General features: G+C 43.5%; 1 protein-coding gene across 3 annotated transcripts in view; it reads left to right on the top strand.

Moving 5' to 3' along the window:
* Positions 1–24,175, top strand: part of gas2l1 (growth arrest-specific 2 like 1) — a 110,200-nt gene that overhangs the window by 23,132 nt on the left and 62,893 nt on the right. The window contains exon 1 of one of the 3 annotated variants that reach the window (XM_072247690.1): positions 15,733–15,883. The exons of the other annotated variants lie outside the window; for them this stretch is intronic. Coding sequence (XP_072103791.1) covers positions 15,827–15,883 — 57 coding nt within the window. The 5' untranslated portion in view covers positions 15,733–15,826. Of the gene's footprint in view, positions 1–15,732; positions 15,884–24,175 lie in introns of those variants that run through there. 3 annotated transcript variants of the gene reach the window in all.

The raw sequence follows: 24,175 nt of genomic DNA on the forward strand, positions 1-24,175 counted from the left end.
ACAGTGTGGAAAGCCACACTCTTAGCTCTCAGGTCAAAGGGACTGCCGGTCTCCCGCTGGCAGGAGGTCCTTCCCGAGGCACTCCACTCCATCCGCTCCCTGTTATGCACGGCCACCAATGCCACCCCTCATGAGCGGCTCTTTTCTTTTCCCAGAAAATCGACCACTGGAACCACCCTACCATCTTGGCTGACGTCCCCGGGGGCCAGTGCTGCTCCGGAAACATGCGAGGAGCAATAAATACTCCCCGATAGTCGAGAGGGTTCACTTACTTCAGGCGAACCCCCAGTATGCCTACGTGGTTTTACCTGATGGGCGGGAAGACACGGTCTCCATCCGGGACCTGGCGCCCGCAGGAGCTCCGGGCCCCTACCCTGAACACTCCGTGGTGACTATTGACCCCGTACCCACCAATGTATGTACCTACGAGACACCGTGCACCCCAAACCCTATACAGACACCACACGACACTCCCATACCGGGCGCGACGCACATGCACGAGGGATTACCGACGCCTAACGTGCTGGCACCTGAAGTCAGGCCGGAGCCAGCACAACCACCATCGCCGGTGCAATCACCGCCAGTGCTACGTAGATCACAGCGACGGACTCGACCGCCTGATAGACTTAACCTGTAAATATACTCCTTGTAAATATTGTCAGTCACTTCACCCCGCGGAACTCTTTTTAAAAAAAGGAGGGGTGAATGTGGTAAACCATGTATATATGTTGTAACTCAGTTAACTGTCTGGACACACCCCTCTGCTGACTGCCCCTGTGGCTCCTCCCACAGAGTCCTGTATAAAGGTGTTCGTCTTGCCCCTCCCCCTCAGTCCGGGGGCAGACACTCACTGTGGAGGTCGTATTGTACAGCGAATAAAAGCCTTTCAGTATTTTTACTTTTGGAGTAATTGAAGGTGCTTCAGGCAGGGAGTTTCTCCCTTTGCCGCCTGCTATCGGGGACTCGGGAATCGATCGAGACTTGAGACTTTTTTCTACCGTGCCCATGGTCTGTTCTTTATCAAATTATGGTATTGCTTTGCACTGCTGTAACTATATGTTATAATTATATGGTTCTGTCAGTGTTAGTCTTTGGTTTGTCCTGTTTTTCTGTGATAGCATTCTGGAGGAACATTGTATCATTTCTTAATGCATGTATGCATTTCTAAGTGACAATAAAAGAGGACTGGGTGTTCTCATAATCTAATCTAATACAATTCCAAGATTTACTTTTGCTGTTGGAAGGTGTAACATAGGACACCAGGTTCTTTGACCTCATTGTTATACTGACCTTTCAGCTACTCTAAGAACAGTCAACCCTTCCCTCCTACGTGGCCGTCTGCTTTTCTATGTAAGGGTTTCTTAAATGCCCGTTGTGTATCTGCCTCTATCACCACCCCTGGCTCTGCAGTGAAGGAAAGTTATATTTTTCACTGTGTAAAAAGGAGTAAGTCATTTTTAAGAAGTTATGATAGTGCTGCAGGTAAATAAGAGTTTGGCACCATAGTTGACATGGAAGAGTTAGAATCCAAGGGTACCCAACCTGGGGTTCACAGAGCCCTCAGTTAGCGGTCCAAGGCATAAAAAAGGTTGAGAGGCTTGTTTCTGTGCTGTATGCTCCTGATTCCACAAAATAATTTTATAAACAGCCCGCGTCAATCACAAAAAAAGCTTAATGCACGGATGCAGTTTAATTACTTCCAGTCCATTATGATGATGCATCACAATATGGTTCAGTGGATTGCCGGTACCTGCTGGCTAATGGGCTGGAACTGAGGATGGCTGATCAGCTGGTATCGCGAACCCCTGACCTGATACCTGCAGTGGGAGGATTCTGTATGGTGATGATTAAATTTAGTCTTTCACTTTGAAAAACCTAAGAATAAAGAGGCTATTTATCCCATTGTGTCTGTACTAGCTCATTTGATACTCCAATCAAATGCGTCCCTTGCTTTTGCTCATTTGCCACACGCCTGAAAACTCCTCTCCTTTACTAATTCAAGGTGTCCCAACAAGAACTGCGGGCTGCTTTACAGTGCCAGTGATCAGGGCTCATTCCCCACTGCTGTCTGTAAGGTGTTTGTACATTCTCCCTGTGATCACGTGAGTTTTCTCCCGGTACCCCAACGTTCCAAAGACGTGTGGGTTAGGGTTAGTAAACAGCAGGGCATGCTACGGAACATAGTAGAGAACGGGTCCTTCAGCCCACAATGTTATGCCAAGCCAGCTAAAAATCAAATCAAAAACACCCAAACTCGAATCCCCCCCCCCCAGCTAAACAATGTCCATATTCCTCCATCTTCCTCACATCCAAACGCCTCCTAAAAGCCGCTGATGTGCTTGCCTCTACCACCAAATTGGCACCGGGCACAAGGTGACACTTGCAGGCTGCCCCTGGCACATCTTTGGACTGTGGCCATTGACGCATTTCACTGTACGTTTTGATGTAAAGTGACAATTAAAGCTGATCTTTATAACTGTGAAAACATGTTATGACATTTTATTTAACTAAACTTGTCAGCAAATATCTTTCCTAACCCTCCTAGCCTGATTTTTTTTCTGGACTGCCTGTGGGAACCGACGTAGGATGCTTTCACCTGCGATTGGAAGTTGTGCAACTGAAATGTAGTTTAAATGTATTAACCAGTTTTGAGAACTTTAGATGCAAAATGCACCACTCACTGATCAATTAAGATCATCTGCAATAAACTGAACAGGTATATGGCATGTATCAACTTCAAAGGAAATACAATATTTTACCTCTGTTGAAAATCAGTCTAAAGCAGGGGTATCCAACCTGGGGTCCGTGGCCCCTGTAATGATAGGGGTTCATGGTTCGTCTAAAGTAACCCCCATGAAATTTCTTGTTCACTTTTGGCATTCTCGATTTTGAATCTGAGACAGAAGTAGAGGAAACAGGCACGTTCCAAGAGTTCAGAGTACATTTATTATCAAAGTGTGTATACAGTATATAACCCTGAGATTCGTATTAAAGAAACGTCATGGAAACTGTTCAGAGAAAAACATCAAACCTGCAATGCTCAAAAATAAGAACAAATCGTGCAAACGGCAAAAAAACGAGTGAAAACCAAATAATATTAGGCATTAGGCTACAGTCATTGAAACGGTCTAGGAATATTCAGTTCAGTTCAATTAGGTTTTCCATTTATCATCTGTACTGAGCATTTTTTCTTTAACCTTGACCCTTTCACTCCTAGGCATTTTGACTCATTGCGATCTAGTTTCACATTAGCCAGTACTGTCCTTGAGGTACTAATTCTCAATAAAACTTGAACTTGTGCAATGCCTGGAAGCTATGTCAGTAGAATGAGTGAATAGTGCATTATACTCTAAGCTCTGAAGCAGATCTCTCCTCTGCAGTGCCAGCTGTAGTGAGCATCAAATCTTCAGACAAAAGAACTTGCTTCAGTTCAAGTCAAAATTTAAATAGATTTATTGGCTCCTAGGAATCGAGGACAGCCAACTATGAAATAGAATTAAAAGGCTTGTAAGCTCACTATTCTGAGAGGGGAAAAATGCAGTGATTCATCCCAGGCTGCGGGTGTGCTGGATATTACACAGCATCGCTTTTGTCCTCCTTGAGACAGAATAAAGAACATCTGATTTTTACAGAATAGTCGGAGGCATCAAAATGCTGAACTGGGGTGCAGAACGTTCACTGTGATGAAATTTCCAAATAAGAATGATTCATCGTTTGTACAACCCAGACTTGGGTTGACTTAAACTACTGGATATTGAGAAAGCCTTTGTGTTGAATCTTGATTCCGCTTACTTTTCTCGCCTGCATTACTCACACTGTTAAGATTATCAGGAATAGGTTTGGGGCTTGCTGTTGCACAGTTTTATCCTCTTGTTAATTGTTAAGTACTGATTTATTTTAGTTCACAATGAATTTTGGTCATGCTCGTTCTTCATTTTGAATGGGTTTCTAAATCCCTGCAGCAGTGACTAAAGAATCTAGGATTATACCATAAGCACAGAACTATAGTTGCAGTGTACTCCAACTATTCATTGGCGATGTACGCTGATCAATTCCACACCCATACAATGCAGTGGTCATACAGTACTGATACAGAAATGATTAGAATCAGTGCTACATTGTATTACTAATTTTCATCCCACAAGAGATTTCTGGTCCAATCCTACATAACACCTTGCTACATATTATGACGTTCAAATATTCGTTTGTTATATGACCATCAAATCCATTTCAAAAAATAAATTTATAAAGAACACTAGTTCAATGGCAAATTCATGCAAGAGTTCCATAGCTTAAGCACGTTCTTTGTGAGCATGCTTCTAATCTCTTTTCATTCTTTTGTGATTACCATAACTTTATGTCCACTTGCTTTTGCAAGGACAGAAATAAACTATCATGATTTACCCTGCCACGGCTCTTCCTACAAAAGCCCTGACACACTGTCCCCAGCTACAACCCCTGAATCTTTGCTAAAACCCAGGAACGTTTCTACTTTCTATTTCTCTTAATTCTCTTTCTATCATTGTATCTGAAGCTGTATGTGTTAAAACAGTCATCCTGTACAAGTTCAGTAGCTTCTCCTTCTCCTCTCCTTGGCTTTAGGTGTGAAATCAAGGATCCATTTTGCTTGTTAATGGCTTTCTCTATAGTGTGTCACCACTTATTGATTTTTGCATCTACAGGCTCACTATGCTTATTTAGAATGGTATAACTTTAAGCTGTGCTTTCCTCCTTGTTATGTCATTCAGTGATGACTGGCTTCGTGGCTGTGGACTTGTTTCATGACCTCCAGTCGTTAGCTTGCCTTTATTGTTTGCACATTTTTTTTCTCTCTGCACATTAAGTGTTTGACAGTCGTTTTTTAAAATGGGTTCTATTGAGTTTCTTTAGTGGCTGCCTGTAAGGAAAAAAACTCAAGTTTGTATATAGTATACATACTTCGATAATAACTGTACTTCAATTATAATGCTTTGCTTCAGACCAGGGGTTCCCAACCGTTTTTTATGCCATGGACAATACCCTTAAGCCAGAGTTCCATTGTCCCCAGGTTGGGAAACCCCGCCTAAGACTTGTACTGGATTGTATATGTCATCCATCTGCTCATTTTAGCAAATCACCTGTATCCTCCTCTCTTTCAGAATCACTATTCAGAATTTACACTGCCTGTAATCTATCTCCACATTTTAAATATTTTTCTACTCACCTCCTGAATCTAGGTCATTTAATATTGAAGCAAATTGGCTGAAAATGTGCTTCGATGAAATAATTTGCCTCAATACTTCTCCTTGTTTTATTCTGTTTGCTGATTCTTGACTAATTGTCTTTCTATCTGTCTTGTATGTTCTCCTTTATTCTTTCCAACACAGTCTTTATTACGTATTTCTATCTGCCAGGTCTCCAAACACTAATGGAAAACCTCCATAAACAACCCAGACACAGAAACAGGTCCTTTGGTCCACCTTGATTTGTTATTCTGCCTATTCCCATTTGGGTCATAACCCTCCATACCTCTCCCATCCCATGTACTTCTCTGAATATTGCAAACAAACCCATGTCCACCACTTCCACTGGCAGCTTGTTCCTCACTCACACCACACTCTGAGTGAAGAATTTCCCCATCAGGTACCCTTTAAATATTTCACTTTTCACCCTTAACCTACGACCTCACCCAACCTCAGTGGAAAAAGCCTGCTTGCATGAACCCCACCTATGCAGTCATCATCATTATGTGCTGCGTCATAAAATGTGGACGATCGTTGGTCTCATTGACCAGGAATTGTTCTTGGCAAATTTTTCAACAGAAGTGGTTCACCACTGCCTTCTTCTGGGCAGCGTCTTACAAGATGGGTGACCCCAGCCATTAACAATACTCTTCAGGGATTGACTCCTTGGTGTCAGTGATCGCATAACCAGAAGTTGTGATAGGCACTGGCTGCTCATATGACCATCCACCATGGCTTCACGTGACCCTGATCGGGGGAGGCTATGCAGGTGCTACACCTTTCCCAAGGGTGACCTGCAGGCAATGTGGAGGAAAGGAGCACCTTTGCACCTCCTTTGAGAGAGATGTGTCTCCACCCTGCACCCGATCTTTACAGTGCCTCTCATAATTTTGTATAACTTGTTCAAATCTTCTCCTCGTTCTCATGCTTGGCTTCGACATTTACTTAGAGAAGGGGTTCTCAACTTGGTGCCCACAGACCCCTTGGTTAAGGGTGGGGGTCGATGGCATAAAAAAGCATGGGCACCCCTGCTTTAGAGCATTCCATTGAGATGGTCAAGGTAGCCTACCTTATGAAAGCACAAGACTAGAATATGGAGTTGGTGGGTTGGGGGAGGGAGAGAGAGAGAGAGAGGAGAAAACTTGACCAGCATCTTTGGGCTGAGAGGAACTGAGCTTTTGGGGTGAGACACTGCAGCAGGCCTGGGGATGGAGATGGAGTATAGCAAGTCTAAAGAAGAGGTGGGGGGTGGGGTGTTGTAGCGTGGTCGAAATCACGGGAGAGTCAGAGTCACTGGTAGATACAAAGCAGTTTGTTTATTCGACACAACAAGGTACAGCAGGCATTGTACAGACGGAGACGCTTTCGGTAGAAAGCTCTGTGAGCCCAATGTGGGCTCAATATTTACATGCTAAACTCAAAGGTAATCGCTACTTAAAAAGTTACAGACAATGCTTCCTGTTGAAGCTACATTCAAGATATCAAACTACCTAACTTCATCCTTTCCTTCCGACGCCGACATGTCTGGGTTGGTATCCACGGCCTTTAGTTAAATGCAAGTTAAGTCCACGATAAATTTATTTGGCATTTCCCGTGCTAACATAGAAGACAATTAATATTTATAATGTATAGATAATACTGTCTTCGAAACTACAGCTTCAGGTCAAACTACAGCGCCAGAAGCATCTGGTGTTCACACCTTTTTAGGAAGCGCATTGTTGTGGACTCAATCTGCAGTACTTTGTCAAATAGGAGTCTGGTGGCCAAAGTCATTTAAGTGTAAACAAATCATCTACCCAAAAAAATTCACTCTAACAGGGGGGCCGATGAGATTGGCCAAAAGGTAATGGGTGGATCGAGGAGGGAAGAAGGGTGATGAAGGGGGAAGGGTGGAGCTGGGAGGCAAGATGCAGGTGGGTGAAGCAGATGAGAAGGAAAAAAAATCAGCTGGGGAGAGGGATGGATGAAAGTAGAGACAGCTGCTGGATAGCGATAAGTGGGGACGCAAAAGCCAGCAATGATAAATGAGAGAGGTGATAATGGGAACTACTAGGGGAGTAAAGGAACAGGTGGGAGAAGGGGTCTGATGAGTAAAGTGGATGGGACCAGGAAGGGCGTCAGAGAGATGAAAATGGCTGGTGGGGGAGGCGAGGGGAAAATGGTGGACCAGAGTTCATTCAGAAGGGATCACAGGACATAAGGATTACCTGAAATTGGGGGAGATGGGATGGCAAACACTAGAATCTGGAGCAAAATAACTGCTTGAGAGGAACTCCAGTAGATCGAGCGGCATCCACGGCAGGAGGAAGGAAGGCACTGCATCAAGAGTCCATTCCAGTTATTTGCACTTTCCTATCCAATTAACCTATCTGACAGTATCTGTCAAATTAGCATGATTATCTCCTTTGACAGCTTACTATTAAGAGTTTGGTTCTTTTATCTAAGGTTGTGAATTACAAGAATTTCCCCGACAACAGAAACTAATCTAACTTGCCTCTGATTTCCTGGTTTGGAAAGTGATTTTTTTCCTGTTTAGCCTGTCCATACAATTTAACTTTTACACTTTATTTATTGAGGTACAGTGTGGAATGGGCCTTTCCAGCCCTTTTAAGTCATGTCACCCATCGATTGCCTGATTTAACCCTAGCCTAATCATGGGACAGTTTACAATGACCAATTAACCTACCAACCAGTACGTTTTTGGACTGTGGGAGGAAACCGGAGCACCCGGAGGAAACCCACACGGTCACGGGGAGAAAGTACAAACACCTTACAGGCAGCTGTGGGACTTGAACCTGGGTCACTGGTACTGTAAAGCATCGTGCTAACCACTCTGCTGCAATGCCACCCCCAGTTTGAAAAATAGTGTCGTTAGAAAGCATTAAGATAGTGATTTGCCAAACCTACGCTTCATAAAGTCATTTTAAAACCATCACTCCTTCAATGATTCCACAGTATGCACCATCTCTGGAAAAGGCAGGGAGCACATTTAATACTCTCTCATATATAAACTCTTCATTGTTTAATCTGTCCTCAGTCTTCATCTGCCCTGCCTCTTCTGCAATTGTACTCCTGAACCACTTTTAAAAAAAGCTTACTAACCCTTTAGTTTTCCTCTTATTTTCCTGTGAGTTTTTTTTTAAAGTCTTTCAGCCTAGTCTTTATGTGGACCTGTTAAGCATTCGTTATTTTTAAAATAAACTGCCCTACATGCACTAAATATTACTTTCCTTTTGGCAACCTAATCTATCTTTCCATTTACGGGAAATGAGCCTTGAGATTAATCTTTTTTTATAAATTGGAGCATGATTGACTGGGTCCCCTTCCTCCAGCAGCTCAAAGTTCCCAGTTGCTAACGCTGCACTCAGTTTCCATTTGTGTTTTTTTCTTCTTTCTATTTCTTGTGGGCAAGATTTACTTTCATTTTGCTGAAGTCTGCTTTCCTCAGTTAAATCATCTCAAATGTTTACCCCGCTCGATTTGCTTTTAACTGCACGATAAATAATGGAGTGAGCATCAAGAGTAATAAAGGGGGTGGCATCGTAGCGTAGTGGTTAGCACAATGGTTTACGGTTCAGGCATCGCGGGTTCAATTCCCGTCGCCGCCGGGAAGGAGTTTGTACATTCTTCCCGTGTGGTTTTCCTCCGGGTGCTCCTGTTTCCTCCTTCAGTCAAAAGGCATACCAGTTGGTAGGCTAACTGGTCATTAAAAATTGTCCTGTAATTAGCAGCGTGGCTCAAAGGACAGGAAGGGCCTTCTCCGCACTATATACAGTACAGTGGCGAAGGGTTTCCTTGCCTGCAGTGGAATAGAAGATGGGCCCAGGTCACAGTTGACGTATGTATTAATACCAGAGTGGATACTTCCCATCACAACAGTGGAGAGAGGAAACAGTTTAATGTTTCAGGTCAAGGGTCTGATGAAAGGATATCATCATGAAATGTTAACTTTTTCTCCAGCACTTTCTGATTTTTAAAAAAAATCTTTTCCATCTTACAGCAGCTGAAGTTTTTTTTCACTCTGACACTCCTCCCCATTTGGTGGGTGGGATAATGGCCCCGACAGCAAATTTATCTGGGGGTTGGGAACATGCTGCGAGGTCCTACTGCTTCCCGTGCCCTCCTTTCCCACCTCCAGTGTTCCCTCTAACCATTTTTTTTTTAACAGCTACACAGGCCAGCCATTGCTCTGAACAAGAAATTGTTACACGGCCTGAAAAATTGCACAGCGCTTCAATAAAACATTAAATAAAAGAAAATTCCAGCTGTGGCCACGCTCCCGCGCAGCTTGGAGGGAGCAATGCCCACCGTCCCAGTCCCACCACATTCCTCATGCCATTTGGAAAAGGGAGAAGCCATGTTCTAAAAGTCGTCCCATTCCTTGGTACCTCAAAGTTCAAAGTAAATTTATTATCAAAGTGCAGATATATCACCATATACAACCCTGAGATTAATTTTCTTGTGTGCATGCTCAATAAGTCCATAAATATAATAATAACCATAATAGAATCAATGAAAGACTGCACCAATTTGTGTGTTCAACCAGTGTCCAGAAGGTAACAAACTGTGCAAATACAAAAAAAGGAATAATAATAAATAAATAAATAAACCAGAATGATAGAGTAGGATTTAATATCACTGGCATATGTCTTGCATTTGTTACGTATTGCAATACATAGTAATAAAAGCTATAAATTACAAAAGAAGCATATATTTAAAAAGAAAATTAAATTAAATAAAGATGATGATGATTAAGAATCATGCCTGCGTGGAATGATAATTTTACCATATTATTAGAGCTTGCAATTATTTTGAGGTTCACTACACTGATCAAAATTGGCATCTGTTTATATTAAACATTTTGTGGTGATTTTGTAACTTTATTAGTAATTGAAACTTCTGTTTTCTGGTTCTAAAGTTTTTATTACCCCCCCCCCCCCGCCGTATTGCACAGTTGTGAAGAAATGTAGGATAGCAGGGGAAATATTGTAGATGGAATAGTATTTGAATGGGATGACGCTCAGCAGAAGTCAGATTTTTATAAGTGCTCTCTGCTACCCCCCACCCCCCCCATGTGCACTGATGATCAGCCATGGAGAGTGAATCATGACAATTCCTCAGCACGTGAGCTAGCTTAAGTGGAACGTGAGGGGAAATTTCTTCACTCAGAGGGTCGTGAGGATATGGAATGAGCTGGCGGTGCGAGTGGTGCATGCAAGCTTGACTTTGATGTTGAGGAGAAGTTCGGATAAGTGCACAGAGGGCTACGGACTTGGTGCAGGTCGATGGGAGAAGGCAGTTTGAAATGGTTCAGCACAGACTAGATGGGCCGAAGGGCCTGTTTCTGTGCTGTACTTTTCTATGAATCTGTGACTCTATGGTGAATATCCTCTCTGAACTGTGTCACTTTGGATCTGGTACAGTAAGTCCGTTCATTTGAGTAGAATTGAGTGGTTGTGAACAAACTACCGAGTGATTTTAAAAAATACGCACATTCATCTGCTGTTCCTAAAATACAAAAATAGATCCCGACTGATAAATTTTCATGTGCAGAGCACATGTTTGAGTTCAGTTGTGACCCTTCCATATATTCTGGCCTTTGCCCTAATTGAAATATTGGTACTTGGGTGATGCCTTGCTTTAACTATTTCTGTGCCTTGCTGAAGGTCAGAATAGGAGATGAGGTAGGAGAACTATACCACAGCAGTGCTTTCTAAATATCTGGGGGATCCTTGCAGCTAATTTTGAATTTCATTACACAAAGAGGATTAGGGAATCTATATTTTCTGAGATAATTGCATTTAGCAAAAAAGTGAAGGGTTTTTGAGTGTTCCTATTTCTTTTGAAAATATTATTAGTCCAGTTTTTGAAAGCTTCTGAATCCCCATCCTTTCCAAGTGGCGCCGTTTTCTCGTGCGAGATCGTTATGACCGGAGGCAGAAGGGACTCTGCAGGTGCTGGAAATCTTGAGCAAGACGTGCAAAATGCTGGAGGAACTCGTCAGGTCAGGCAGCTTCTGATTTGTTTGTCTAAAACAAAAGAAAACGAATTGAAAGGAAAACACGGGGAGTCCATAATACGTGTCAACTTCATTTTTACTTTTAGCAAGACAAGGATAAGTGATGCGCTGGGGTGCTGATGTCTGCTATTCATGTACTCTGTACATGTAACCATAATGAATTATTTAAACAGCAAAGAGTACTTGAGCAATACCTTTACAATATTACTCAAATATTCATCATGGTTAGGAGCCATGTCATGTGAAGTGGGTGCTCATGGTCTATGACAGGGGTTCCCAACCTCATTTATGCCACGGACCAATACCATTAAGCAAAAAGTCGGCGAACCCCAGGTTGGGAACTCCTGGTCTATGGCCATGATGGTTCTTGGCAAATTTTTCTAGGGTTTGCCATTGCCTTCTTCCGGGCAATATCTTTACAAGACGGGTGACCCCAGCCATCATCAATGCTCTTCAGAGATTGTCTGCCTGACATTAGTGGTTGCATAACCAGGACCTGTGATCTGCACCGGCTGCTCGTGTGGCTTCACGTGACCCAGATCAGGGCCTAAGCAGGTGCCCCACCTTGCCCAAGGGTGACCTGCATGCTAGCTGAAGGAAGGAGCGTCTTACACCTCCTTTGCTGGTGACATATCTTCACCCCACCCAACTCAAATATTATTGACACATTAAATACACAACAGAGGGAAATAGGCAGTCTGTGTTTCAAGCTGAGACCCTTTATCTGTACTTATGATCAGGCTATCCTGAGAGAGAAATTTGACAATGGCAGATCAATAAAGATTGATGAATGCAGTGTCATGAGCTGATAGCAGGGGATTATCCCATTTGCTCACTCTTTTCCTCCTCAGGTCACAAACACACTCTGTGAGGCAGCATTTTCCCCCTGGCATGAGTGCCTGAATTAATTGTGACATATTGCACATCTGAACTTTAAAGAACGGTAAACAAACACTGAAATGTGCTCCGTGGTGTTTTAAAGCAAATTCCCCTGGAGCAAGCCAAACAAGATTATGGAGAATTATTTATAATCGAGTAAGTATTTTAAGCAAGTTGTGAGACTCCGGAGCTTCAGATCTCCTAGTAGAAACGGATACAGATCAGGTTTCATATCACCACCATGTGTTGTGAAATTAGTTATGTGGCTGCAGTGCAGTGCTATCTATGAATGTGTGTGTGTATATAGTAGTGAAGAAAAAAAAAGTAGTGAGGTAGTGTTCCCAGGTTCAATGTCCATTCAGAAATCGGATGCCAGAGGGGAACGAGCTGAGTGGGGCTGAGGAGGGGGAGAAAAGGATCAGCCATGATTGAATCGCGGAGGAGACTCGATGGGCCAAATGGCCTAATTCTGCTCCTACGTGTTATGGTCTTAAGCTGTTCCTGAATCGCTGAGTGTGTGCCTTCAGGCTCCTGGCCTCCTTCCTGATGAGGGAACTGAGAAGAGGGTATGGTGGTCCTTAATGATGAGCGCCGCCTTTTTGAGGCACTGCTCCTTGAAGATGTCTTGGATACCACAGAGGCTAGTGTCCATGATGGAGGAGACTAATTTTACAACTTTCTGCAGCTTACTTTGATCTTCCACAGTAGTCCCCCCCCCCACCCCACCATACCAGACTGCGATGCATCCAGTTGGAATACTCTCCATGGTAGATCTATAGAAATAGTTAAATTAGTGCAAAAAAAAGGAAATAAGAAAAGTAGTGAGGTAGTGTTCATGGGGTCAATGTCCATTTAGATATCAGATGACAGAGGGGAAGAAGCTCTTCCTGAATCATTGAGTGTGTGTCTTCTGGCTTCTATACTTCCTTCCTGATGATAGCAATAAGAACAAGGCATGACCTTGGTGATGGGGTGATGGGAGTCCTTAATGATGGACACTACCTTTATGAGGCATTGCTCCTTGAACATGTCCTGGAATATAATTGTCCACAAATTGATGCAAGATTCATCTTTTTTCTAACGTTTCAATTCCAGAAGGGGGTTATAGATGCCATCTGTAGTGAATCTCACAGGTAAAATAAAAATAATTTGGAAATATTTGTGCCTTGCCTGCTTCCTTTAAAAGAAAACCAATATTAGAGTTGGGAATCCATTACCTATAATGAATCGTGTCCTATTTCTTATTGCACCCTACAATGATTACCATTCCCAACCAATGTTCTACAAGGGTGATTACCCTGGCTGTGTGTTCCTCATCAGTGATCTTTATACAGTGTGTTTGTCATAGTACTGAGAGAAGAGATATCGAAGTCGCGTGTATCTGAAGGGAGAACCAATTGCCAAAAGGGAATGTCCCAGTGATTGCTCTGCCAGTGATCATTATATTGCTGTAGTTCTGAATGATACAATATTTAGCTACAAGGATCCCCAGAACAAATATAATTTGTTGCTCTTTTTCTTTCTTCCACTTGCATCCCTCTTCTCCTTTGACCTTCAGGGAGACTGAGTCCTTGTTAATCAAGGCCCTGGCCAAGTAGAAACATCTGAATGAAGGAGGCAGCTTGGTCACAGTGTTTTGTGACTGAGTCTGAAATCCGACTTGCTAAATGTCTGCAGATGTAAATTTGTCAGCAGGGGTCTAAAATTAGAAACTGTGGATGAGTTTTTGTTTTATTTTTATCTCTCTCCTTAATTTGTGCTCTTGGGTCAATTACGTTGCTCGTATTTTTGTTCTAGACTGTAATCAGCCAACTCTGAACAACAACAGGATCGTAGTTTGAATTATTAGTGTTCATAGCACTCCACTAAACAGTCAGACTTTGAATTTTTTTTAAGAGATCATTTGCCAAATTGTTCCTTCCTTTTTCAGCTGACCCTGAGTGTCCTTGAATTCCTGCATTTGAAGTCTTCTGGGAATTGGGCTGAAAGTGTGATCTGTCAGGGAAAAATGAGTCTAGAACTGCTCAGCTTGTGTAGAGCTTTCTGTTCTCAGGTAAACGACTTTGTAATGATAACGAATGTTGACAGAACAAAACAAATGAAAACCTAACCTACAAATGCCAGCATCGTAATGATTAGCATCTTTCAAGTGAGCAGCATCTCCAGGCTAATGTAACACAGCATTTTAACATGCAAGTAGTTTACTATGCATTATACAAATTAGTTTCGCGTTTCTGAATCCTAAATTTTTAATGTTCTAATTGTTCAGAGTTCACTGATCCCACATTGGTGACTCTCCTTGTAAACTGTGCTGCAATGTAGCGGCCATTCATCTGTTTTCTATCTGCGTTGTATTCTGTGTATTGTGGTAACTAGTCATGTGAGCAAAAGGACATGGCAAAAGCAAAGGGAATGAGTTACATTCATGCTTTGGTCCGGGCAGTTTAGAGCTGGGGACAGACAGATGTCATATCTTTTGTTGACTGCTTGTTTATGCTTAACTTCACTTAGTTACACTTAATTGCAGCACTTCACGGCTGTATGTATTGCTAATAAAGGATCGAATACTTTTCTGCAACTTTTGAACATCATTCCTGGGGTGATTAGAGGGCACGTCATACAAAGATAACAATCCATGGGGGTTGCCAGCAGTGGCAATTGATCTGTTAGAATTGGCTGCTACACCGCAATAAGGATTTGGAATACTTGACCCGTCACGCAGTCAATTAATGATTTTGAGCAATTAATTTTGCAAATAGAGCAACGCTGCAGACGACAACTTCCAAACAGCAAGCTGTTGGCCTCCCCCCGCGCTTGTGGAAGGAGCAATACATCTCTCACCCTCTTTAGTGAGAGGGGATCTGTGGGATGTGGAAGTGTTGGGGTGAACTGTGGTTTTTGATGGACACTGGATCATGGTCTCTCTGGGAGCTTGCATGGTGGGTGGGGGGGGGAGCCAATGCTTTCTGCTGGAGCAAGTGGGGGAAGGGTTGATGCTTTGCTGTTGCTTGTGCGTGGGGGGGGGGCGCGGAACTTTGGGTTCTAACGCTTTCTTGTCCTTCATCCTTTGGGGATTTTTCTTCCGTTTCGTGGATGTCTGCAAAGAGCAAGAATTTCAGGTTATATACTGTACCCATTCTCTGATACTAAATGGAATCATTAAGCCTTTGAATTTCAGTACATGCGGTCTAAAGAATGTGTTCCCAGCTTCTCAACAGATTTAAGATATTGAATCTCAAACCTAAAATGTAATAGTTTGCAAGTAGGAAAATGACATGCTAGTACATTATAATCTGTTGCAGAATAGAATGCACTGGCAATGAATTCCACAGCCACTTGCTCAAAGGAATCCTCTCCATGGATAAAGAACCCAAATCCTTAAGTACCCAAGTCATCCTGCCATTTTTTAACTTTTACCAAGCTTGGAAGCTATTACTTGCTATCCTTTTCAGAAAGAGCCATCTGACATTGGAGCATAGACAACCCAAACATCAGGTAAAGCTCCAGCCAGCCAGGGAGCCATGTAAGTGCATCTAATGAGTATCTGATCCATGGAAACCAAGAAATCTGTAACCTATTTGTGTTTCCAGGTCGGTCATTGCCAGCCTTAGATTAATCAGGGGAAAAAATGATCTGGCTTTGTGCTCGTCATTGAAAATGGAATGAAGTCCTCAAATGCTGGGAATGCTTGACTGGGTTAGGTGACATGCATGGAGAAAGATCCAGTTCACGTTTCATCTCAATGACCTTTCTTCAGAATGAGGTAAGACAGATCTTAAGAGGGAAAGCAACATGCACCAAATACTGGAGGAACTCAGCAGGTCAGGCAGCATCTGTGGAAATGAATAGACAGGTGACGATTTGGGTTGAGACCCTTTGGGCCCGAGCCTGCTGAGTTTCTCAGTACTTTGTGTGTGTGTTGCTTTGGATTTCCAGCATCTGCAGACTTTCTTGTGCTTAAGAGAGAAAGCTTGTGATCAATGAGGTCTGACATGGTCTTCTCATTCTGTCAGAAACCTCAAAGCAGGTGGTTGTGGTCGAACTGGCAGTGCCTTGGGAAGAATGGACTGAGGAGGTATTTGAGTTTTGCTGCCTGCCTGCTGCACAGAACTTGCTTTCCTTGGCGTTATGGTGGGGCTGCAAAGAAAAGAGCCATCAAGACCACCACAGAGGCTGCTGAGTGAACCTCCAGATGGCTATGGATCAAGAGGTGTGACCCGTGGACCAACGCTGCTGGGACACAAGCCAGATCCTGATCACCCTGGCTGGGTCACCTGGCAAGAGTGTCTGATGTTGAAAGACCCAAAGCACCGAATGACCAGGTAACATCACAGGTTACGTGCACTGTGTTCCAGCGCATCCTAGGATGTATCTCAGCATCATGGTGGGTTGACTGGCAGGATACAGATGGGGATGATGATGGAAGATGATACTGGAATGAGTAAAGAAGCATCAGTCGATCTTGAGTATATGAATGCCTGAAAAGCAGAATTCAAGAGAGCAACTTCAAGTTCATGGGTATCTCTGAAGACATAACCTGGACTCAAACAGCGATGCAGCTACAAAGAAGGCAAGATAGTGGCTATACTTCATTCAGAGTTTGAGGAGTTTTGGTATTTCTTCAAAAATACTCGCAAATTTCTACAGGTGTCCTTTGGAGAGCATTCTTACTAGTGGCATCATTGTCTGTTATGGGGGTGGGGTGGGGAGATGGTACTGCACAGGATTGAAGGAAGCTGCAGAGAATTGTAAAATTAGTCAGCTCCATCATGGGCACTAGCTTCCGTAGTAAACACAAAATACTCTGCAGATGCTGGGGTCAAAGCAACACTCACAACACGCTGGAGGAACTCAGCAGGTCGGGCAGCATCCGTGGAAACGGTGAGTCGACGTTTCGGGCCAGAACCCTTCGTCAGGACTGTAGAGGGAAGGGGCGGAGGCCCTATAAAGAAGGTGGGGGAGGGAGGGTGGGAAGGAGAAGGCTTGCCACCATTCAGGGCCCCAAACAGTCCTTCCAGGTGAGGCAACACTTCACTTGTGAGTCTGTTGGGGTCACCTATTGCATCCGGTGCTCCCGGTGCGGCCTCCTCTACATCGGTGAAACCCGACGCAGATTGGGGGACCGTTTTGTCAAGCACCTCTGCTCCATCGCCACAACAAACAGGATCTTCCAGTAGCCACCCACTTCAGCTCTGCTTCCCACTCCCTTTCAGATATGTCCATACATGGCCTCCTCTACAGCCATGATGAGGCTAAACTCAGGTTGGAGGAGCAACACCTCATATATCGTCTAGGTAGTCTCCAGCCCCTTGGTACGAACATAGAATTCTCCAATTTCCGGTAATTCCCTCCCCCTCCCCTCCTCTATCCCTAAGTCACTCTGCCCCCTCCCCCAGCTGCCTACTACCTCCCTCATGGTTCTGCCTCCTTCTACTACCCATTGTGTTTTCCCCTATTCCTTCTTCACCTTTCCTGCCTATCACCTCCCTGCTTCCCCTCCTCCACCCCTTTATCTTTCCCCTTACTGGTTTTTCACCTGGAACCTACCAGCCTCCTCCTTCCCACCCTCCCCCCAACCTTCTTTATACAGCCTCTGCCCCTTCCCTCTTTAGTCCTGACAAAGGGTTCCGGCCCGAAACGTTGACTGATCGTTTCCACGGATGCTGCCCGACCTGCTGAGTTCCTCCAGCGTGTTGTGAATGAGCTTCCGTAGTATCCAGGAGATCTTTGAGGAGTGATCCTCAAAAGGCAGCGTACATCAGTAAGGACCCTCATCACCTCAAACAATTCCCTCTTCTCATTGCTACCATCAGGAAGGAGGTACAGGAGCCTGAAGGCACCCACTCACTGATTCAGGAACAGCTTCTTCCCCTCTGCCATCTGATTTCTGAATGGACACTGAACCCATGAACATCACCTCACTACTTTTTTTATTTCTATTTTTTTGTCACATTGGCTGCAAAGCATCTCAACCGGTCAGGGAATTCTGTGCATACGAACCAGATTCTGCTGTTCGAATATGAACTGAAGACTTTTGCAGCAGAAAGGGACTTTGCAAAGTGTAGAGTATTATAGCAGTGTTATCAAATCATCATTCACTTCAGTAACTTGTTTCTTTGATTCCTGCAGCCCATTCACTCTTGACTGGACAGCAAGGAACTTGAAGGATGATTGATTGTCCTAAAGCCCCCTCCCCCCCCCCCCCGCATCTCACAGACTAATCATAAATAGATTGTTGGTGCGGTAATGAACTGTACACATTGGAATGTTCTCCTTGGGGCAAGATGGCTTTAAGCAGGTGGACATTGTGGCAGCACCATTGTTTCTTCAGATCTGGGTCAGAGAAATGAAGGAGCTGTTATAACACCTCCTTTCTCAGTCCATTGATGGCTGGAAATGTCTACATGGACTGTGGTAAAAATAGAATTGAGAACCTGCCACTGCCAGTAAGGAGTATGTACGCTCTTCCCGCGACTGCATGGACAGTGGTTAACTGGTCATTGTAAACTGTCCCGTGATTAGGCTGGGGTTCAGTCAGGGGTTGCTGGGCGGCAAGCCTCAAAGGGCCTGTTTTGTGGTGATGCTTGTGTTCTGGTCCCACAATGGATCCTCTGATGTGTTAATCTGCAGGAATTTACAGCTGCTGGCCTTCTCCACACCTCCAATCCCCCAATGAGGACTGGATCATGGACCTCCTCTAATTGGTCATCTGCTCTTTGGTCTTGCTGACATCGAGTGAGAGGTTGTTGTGGTGCCACTCAGCCAGCTCGGGTGACCCAGGTTTGATTGTGATGGCTAGTGGGATCTGCAGGGAAGTCTCCTTGCTCTCCCTGTGATCGTGACGGTGTCCTCCGGGCCCTCCAGTTTCCTTCCACATCCTGAAGGCACGCACATTGGTAGGCTGATTGGCTCAGAATGTGACTGAGTGATAGAATCCGGGAGGTGGCTGATGGGAATGTGTGACATAAAAATGGGACTCACTCATTCATTATGTGCCGTGTGCTACGACAGGTGCAATCATGATCTTTCCACGATTGCTCTCGGTAATTCTTTTTCTACAAAAGTGTTTTGCCATTGCCTCCTTCTGAGCAGTGTCTTTACAAGATGGGTGACTCCAGCCATTAGATTAGATTTAGATTAGATTTAACTTTATTATCGTTGTGCTGAGTACAGATACAAAGCCAATGAAATGCAGTTAGCATCTAACCAGAAATGCAAAGAATAGTGTTATTTACAAAATAACTGCGAATAAAAAGTAAGTGCTACAGCACACTAATATAAAAGTACTGAGACAGTACAATATGGGTGCAATACTGCTTAGCGCTGTGATGAGAGGTTCAGCAGGGTCACAGCCTCAGGGGAGAAGCTTTTCCTGTGCCTGCTGGTGCAGGAGCGGAGGCTCCTGTCGGATGGGAGAGAGTAAAAAGTCCATGGTTAGGGTGAGATGCATTATTGATAATGCTTTTCACCCTGCCCAGACAGCGTTTATGGTAGATGTTCTCAATGGTGGGCAATTCGGTGCTGATAATCCGCTGGGCAGTTTTCACCACACACTGGAGTGCTTTGCGGTCTGATACGGGACAATTGCCATACCACACTGAGATGAGATTAGCAATACTCTTCAGAGATTGTCTGCCTGGTGTCAGTGGTCACTAAGCAGGCGCTACATCTTGCCCCAGGGTGACCTGCAGGCTAGCGGAGGAAAGGAGCACCTTACGCCTCCTTTGATAGAGCAATATCTCCACCCTTCCACCCAAAAATGGGATTAGCATATGATTGGTCTGAATAGGTGCTCCTCAGCTGTGACAGTATCCAAATCCAAGTTTGGAAGTTCTGAAGAAGTTGCTCTCGAGTAACAACGTTGCCTACAATAGGGTGACTAATCATAGAAATCTAATAAAATGCAAATACGTTTCTAGTTCTTGAATTTACATATGGACCACTGTGATTTGCACCTTGGAAAATGATTCAATACTACAAAGCTAAACACTGCCCAAAGGGTCCTGGTTACCAAATTAATGTTCTGCTGCTGAAGCTTTAAAAATACATTTTTTAAACACATATTGTTCAAACTGTTGTTACAGTTTGTTAAAAAAAAAGCACCAGGTAGAGAAGAGCATGCTGAAAAGGAAAGGCACATTTAGTGAACAAGCTAAGAGCTGAATCAGCCCAGGACTGACTGTATCATTCTTTATTCGTATGCTGCCAGAACTCCCAGAGAGGCAATGAGATACATTAATCAACATCTTCACTTGTAATGTAATTGTGTAATGATGTGCCAGGCAATGGCAGAAAAACAGCTTATTTCTTCCAGTAATGCAGAGTGAACGTGTTTTTAGCAGTTGCTAGTGAACACAAACTACGGCAAGGAGAATGTAAAAAAGTATTTAGTCACATCAACTCCCTGTTCTTTGTCTCCTGCACAGCTCTACAGTGTAAACTTGAAAACCACGTCGTCTTCAAAGACGTGCACTTCAGCATATTCAGATAGTGAATCAGAACCAGGTTTAATATCACCAGCATGTGTTGTGAGACTTGTTAACTCTGCGGCAGCAGCACAATGCACACATATACAGTGGTAATAAGAGAAAAAATTGAATTACAGTAACTATACATTTTACATACCCTCAATTTCAGGCACCTTTTTGAAACTTTCAACTTTTCTCTTCTTGCTTAATGATAACAATACTACAAAGGTGTTACTTCTGAAATATTCAGGTTGCTGCGTGAGTTTGTCCCTGTCCATCCACTGCGTCCCCAACTCTGCCAAATACTTATTGCTCCAATTCTGCGCTTTTGTCTGATTACAGCAGGAGCTGCTCCCCCAGTATTTGTTCCTTCTGCATGAATATCCATTCAGATCTCTCCTGCTATCTCAGTGTCAAATTTTCATTTGGTGTCCTGGTGATACACCTTGGCTTGCTGTACCTCCTCATTGTGATGGAGCAGTTGTGCAGCCAACAGAGCTCCTTACACTCAAAGTCAAGTTATGATAAAATACGTATATGGTATCTCAAGATACATTTTCTAGCAGGCATTTACAGGGAAAAAAAATACAGTACAATTTACGAAAAACTATAAGCCGACAAAGACTGGCAAAGAACCGACGTACGAAAGAAGACAAACTGTGCAAATAACAAGTAATACCGAGACCATGAGTTGTAGGGGGTACTGGAAAGTGACTCTGTAGGTTGTGGAGTCTGTTCAGAGTAGTGGTGTTTGAAGTTATCCATACCGGTTCAGGAGACCAGTGGTTGTAAGTTAATAACTGTTCCTGAACCTGAAGGCTGAGAGGGGATCTTATTGAAACATATAAGATTATTAAGGGATTGGACACGCTGGAGGCAGGAAGCACGTTCCTGCTGATGGGTGAGCCCAGAACCAGAGGCCACAGTTTAAGAATAAGGGGTAGGCCATTTAGAACAGAGTTGAGGAAAAACTTTTTCACCCAGAGAGTGGTGGATGTATGGAATGCTCTGCCCCAGAAGGCTGTGGAGGCCAAGTCTCTGGATGCTTTCAAGAAAGAGATGGATAGAGCTCTTAAAGATAGTGGAATCAAAGGTTATGGGGATAAGGTGGGAACTGGATACTGATTGTGGATGATCAGCTGTGATCACAGTGAATGGCGGTGCTGGCTCGAAGGGCCAAATGGCCTACTGCTGTACCTATTGTCTATCGTCTGATGGTGTGAGGCCTAAGGCTTCTGTGTGTCCTGCCCAGTGACAGTGAGAAGAGGGTATGGCCTAGATGGTCGGGGGTTGGGTGGTTCTTTAATGATGGACACTGCTTTGCTGTAGGAGCAACTCCATGTAAATATGCTCAATGGTGGGGAGGGCTTTTACCTCTGATGGATTGGCTATGTCCACCACACTCTGTACGCTTTAATCCCACTACACTGAGGAAGTTGAAGGTCAAAAGGCTGTAAACCAATAGAAGACATTGCTTTGAGTTTAAATTTAGGGGTGATGGATATATGGAGTTGCTGCTTCCTTGACCCAACAGTAAAATGGACAATTGTGGTGAGGCTCCTTATAAGTTACTTTGAGAACAATTGAATTTCTGAAAATTTGTGCGGTTTGCACAGTAATCAGTTGTATACTGTATTTGCTGTGACTTTTCATCCAGTCAGTAAAACTTGTGCAAGTGAACTGAATTGTTTCTGTGACAGGATAAAATATCTTGATTGTTCTTTTCAAAAGTGCACTAAATGTGCATGCAGATGAAGAGATAAATGTTATGTTAATCTTACCAAATATCATTGTGGTGTTCTGGCTACGAAGCTCTTCGGCTGTTACCCAAACATGATCATTTGGCAACAGCTGGAACATTAATTTGACACTTAACTCTTCTTGTGAGCTGATTATTGGAACCAAAACACAATGGTGCTTGTCTGTTGTGGGACCTACATGACTGTATAGATAAGGTGATTGAACTTTATAGATTTACTGCATTAAACTTGTTTTGCTGATCTCAGAAATTGTTGGCAAATCTTGCAAAGAGAGATACTAGCTTAGGGAGGAGCTTGCTTTGCCTTCCGCAAAATCCCAAACTTCGAAGGTCACTGTCCCATCCTGTGCAATATTTCTTGATTCCTTTGTCAGCCAAAACCTGTTGCCTTGAGGACAGTGACAACTTAAGCCCCCACAGTACTCTAGAACTGAGAATCCCAGAGATTTGTGACTCTCTGAGGAAAGTATTATCCTCATTTATCCTTATTATAGAAAATAAATGTATTATCATCGTACATATTTGTCACCATACACAACCCTGAGATTCATTTTCCTGCAGGCATACTCAATAACTCCAATAACTGTAATAGAATCAATGAAACACTGCACAGACAGCCAATGTGCAAAAGACAACAAACTGTACAAATAGACAAAGAATAAAAAGAAATATAATAATAAATATCAAGAAGATGAGATGAGGAGTCCTTGAAAGTGAGCCCACAGGTTGCTAGAACAGCTCAGTGATGGGGTAAGTAAAGTTGAGTGGTTATCTCCTCTGGTTGAGGGGTAATAACTATTTAATTTTCTACTTGACTCAGGTCTTGACTGAAGGGCTTGAGACTATTGTTTTTCCTTTTTTTAAAAAAAAGTGGAAGAACTCAGTGTGTCAAGCAGAATCTGTGGAGGCAAAAGTTTAAGTCAGAGTTTTGAGACTAGACCCTACATCAGGATTTCAGCATTTGCAGTCTCATCCCCGAGACCATGTTCCCATGGTCTAAACACTCAGGAAGGCTCATTCTCAAAGAAGGAATTCCCTTCAACCTGAAAATAATTCAGCGCATCTGCTCTTTGTCAGTCACGTCTTTGGAATTCTCAAACAGGAGAAAATCTGCAGATGCTGGAAATCAAAGTGTAACTCCCACTTCGGCTAGTGGCTTAATATAAAGGGTGATAGCCCCCGGCCCGGCCAAACTTTAAAAATCTCGTTAGGGTGGATGCCGCGCGATGTTTCCCCGTTACAACTCAGTACCCTGAAATAACAAACAGTACACAAATATGCTGTTTAAACGATTGAGCTTTATAATTCTTACTTTGACTATACAGTTAGTAAAGAGAAAACAAAAAAAAACAAAAAAGGGCCCATTCTTATGAAACCATCTATTGTGCAATGTTGGAGCTCACTGATAAGCCGGTTGTGCACCATTGACCTCCTCTGATGGTCGCTGACCTTTGGACCCTCGCTCCAAGTCCACTCCATCCAGCAGTCTACCAACTCTCTCCATTCGCGTCTTCTCTCCTCATCTCTCCCCGGCAAAAGACCACGAAAATCTCTCTTCCAGACTCACAAGAAAGAACAACATTTCTGTCATTGGGCAGCCCCCACATTCCAAACCCCGTTATCTCTAGTCATAACCCAAACAGTGCTGCTACTGAGAAACCATTACATTAGCAGTGAAACCTTACAGCTAAAAGTAACACACACAACATGTTGGAGGAACTTGGCAGGCCAGGCAGCATCTATGAAAAGGTGTAAACTCTCAACGTTTCAGGCCAAGGCCCTTTATCAGGACTGGGAAAAAAAGAGATTAGAGGTCAGAGTAAGAAGG

This window comes from Mobula birostris, chromosome 31, assembly GCF_030028105.1.
Source record: "Mobula birostris isolate sMobBir1 chromosome 31, sMobBir1.hap1, whole genome shotgun sequence".
Taxonomy (NCBI): Eukaryota; Metazoa; Chordata; class Chondrichthyes; order Myliobatiformes; family Myliobatidae; genus Mobula; species Mobula birostris.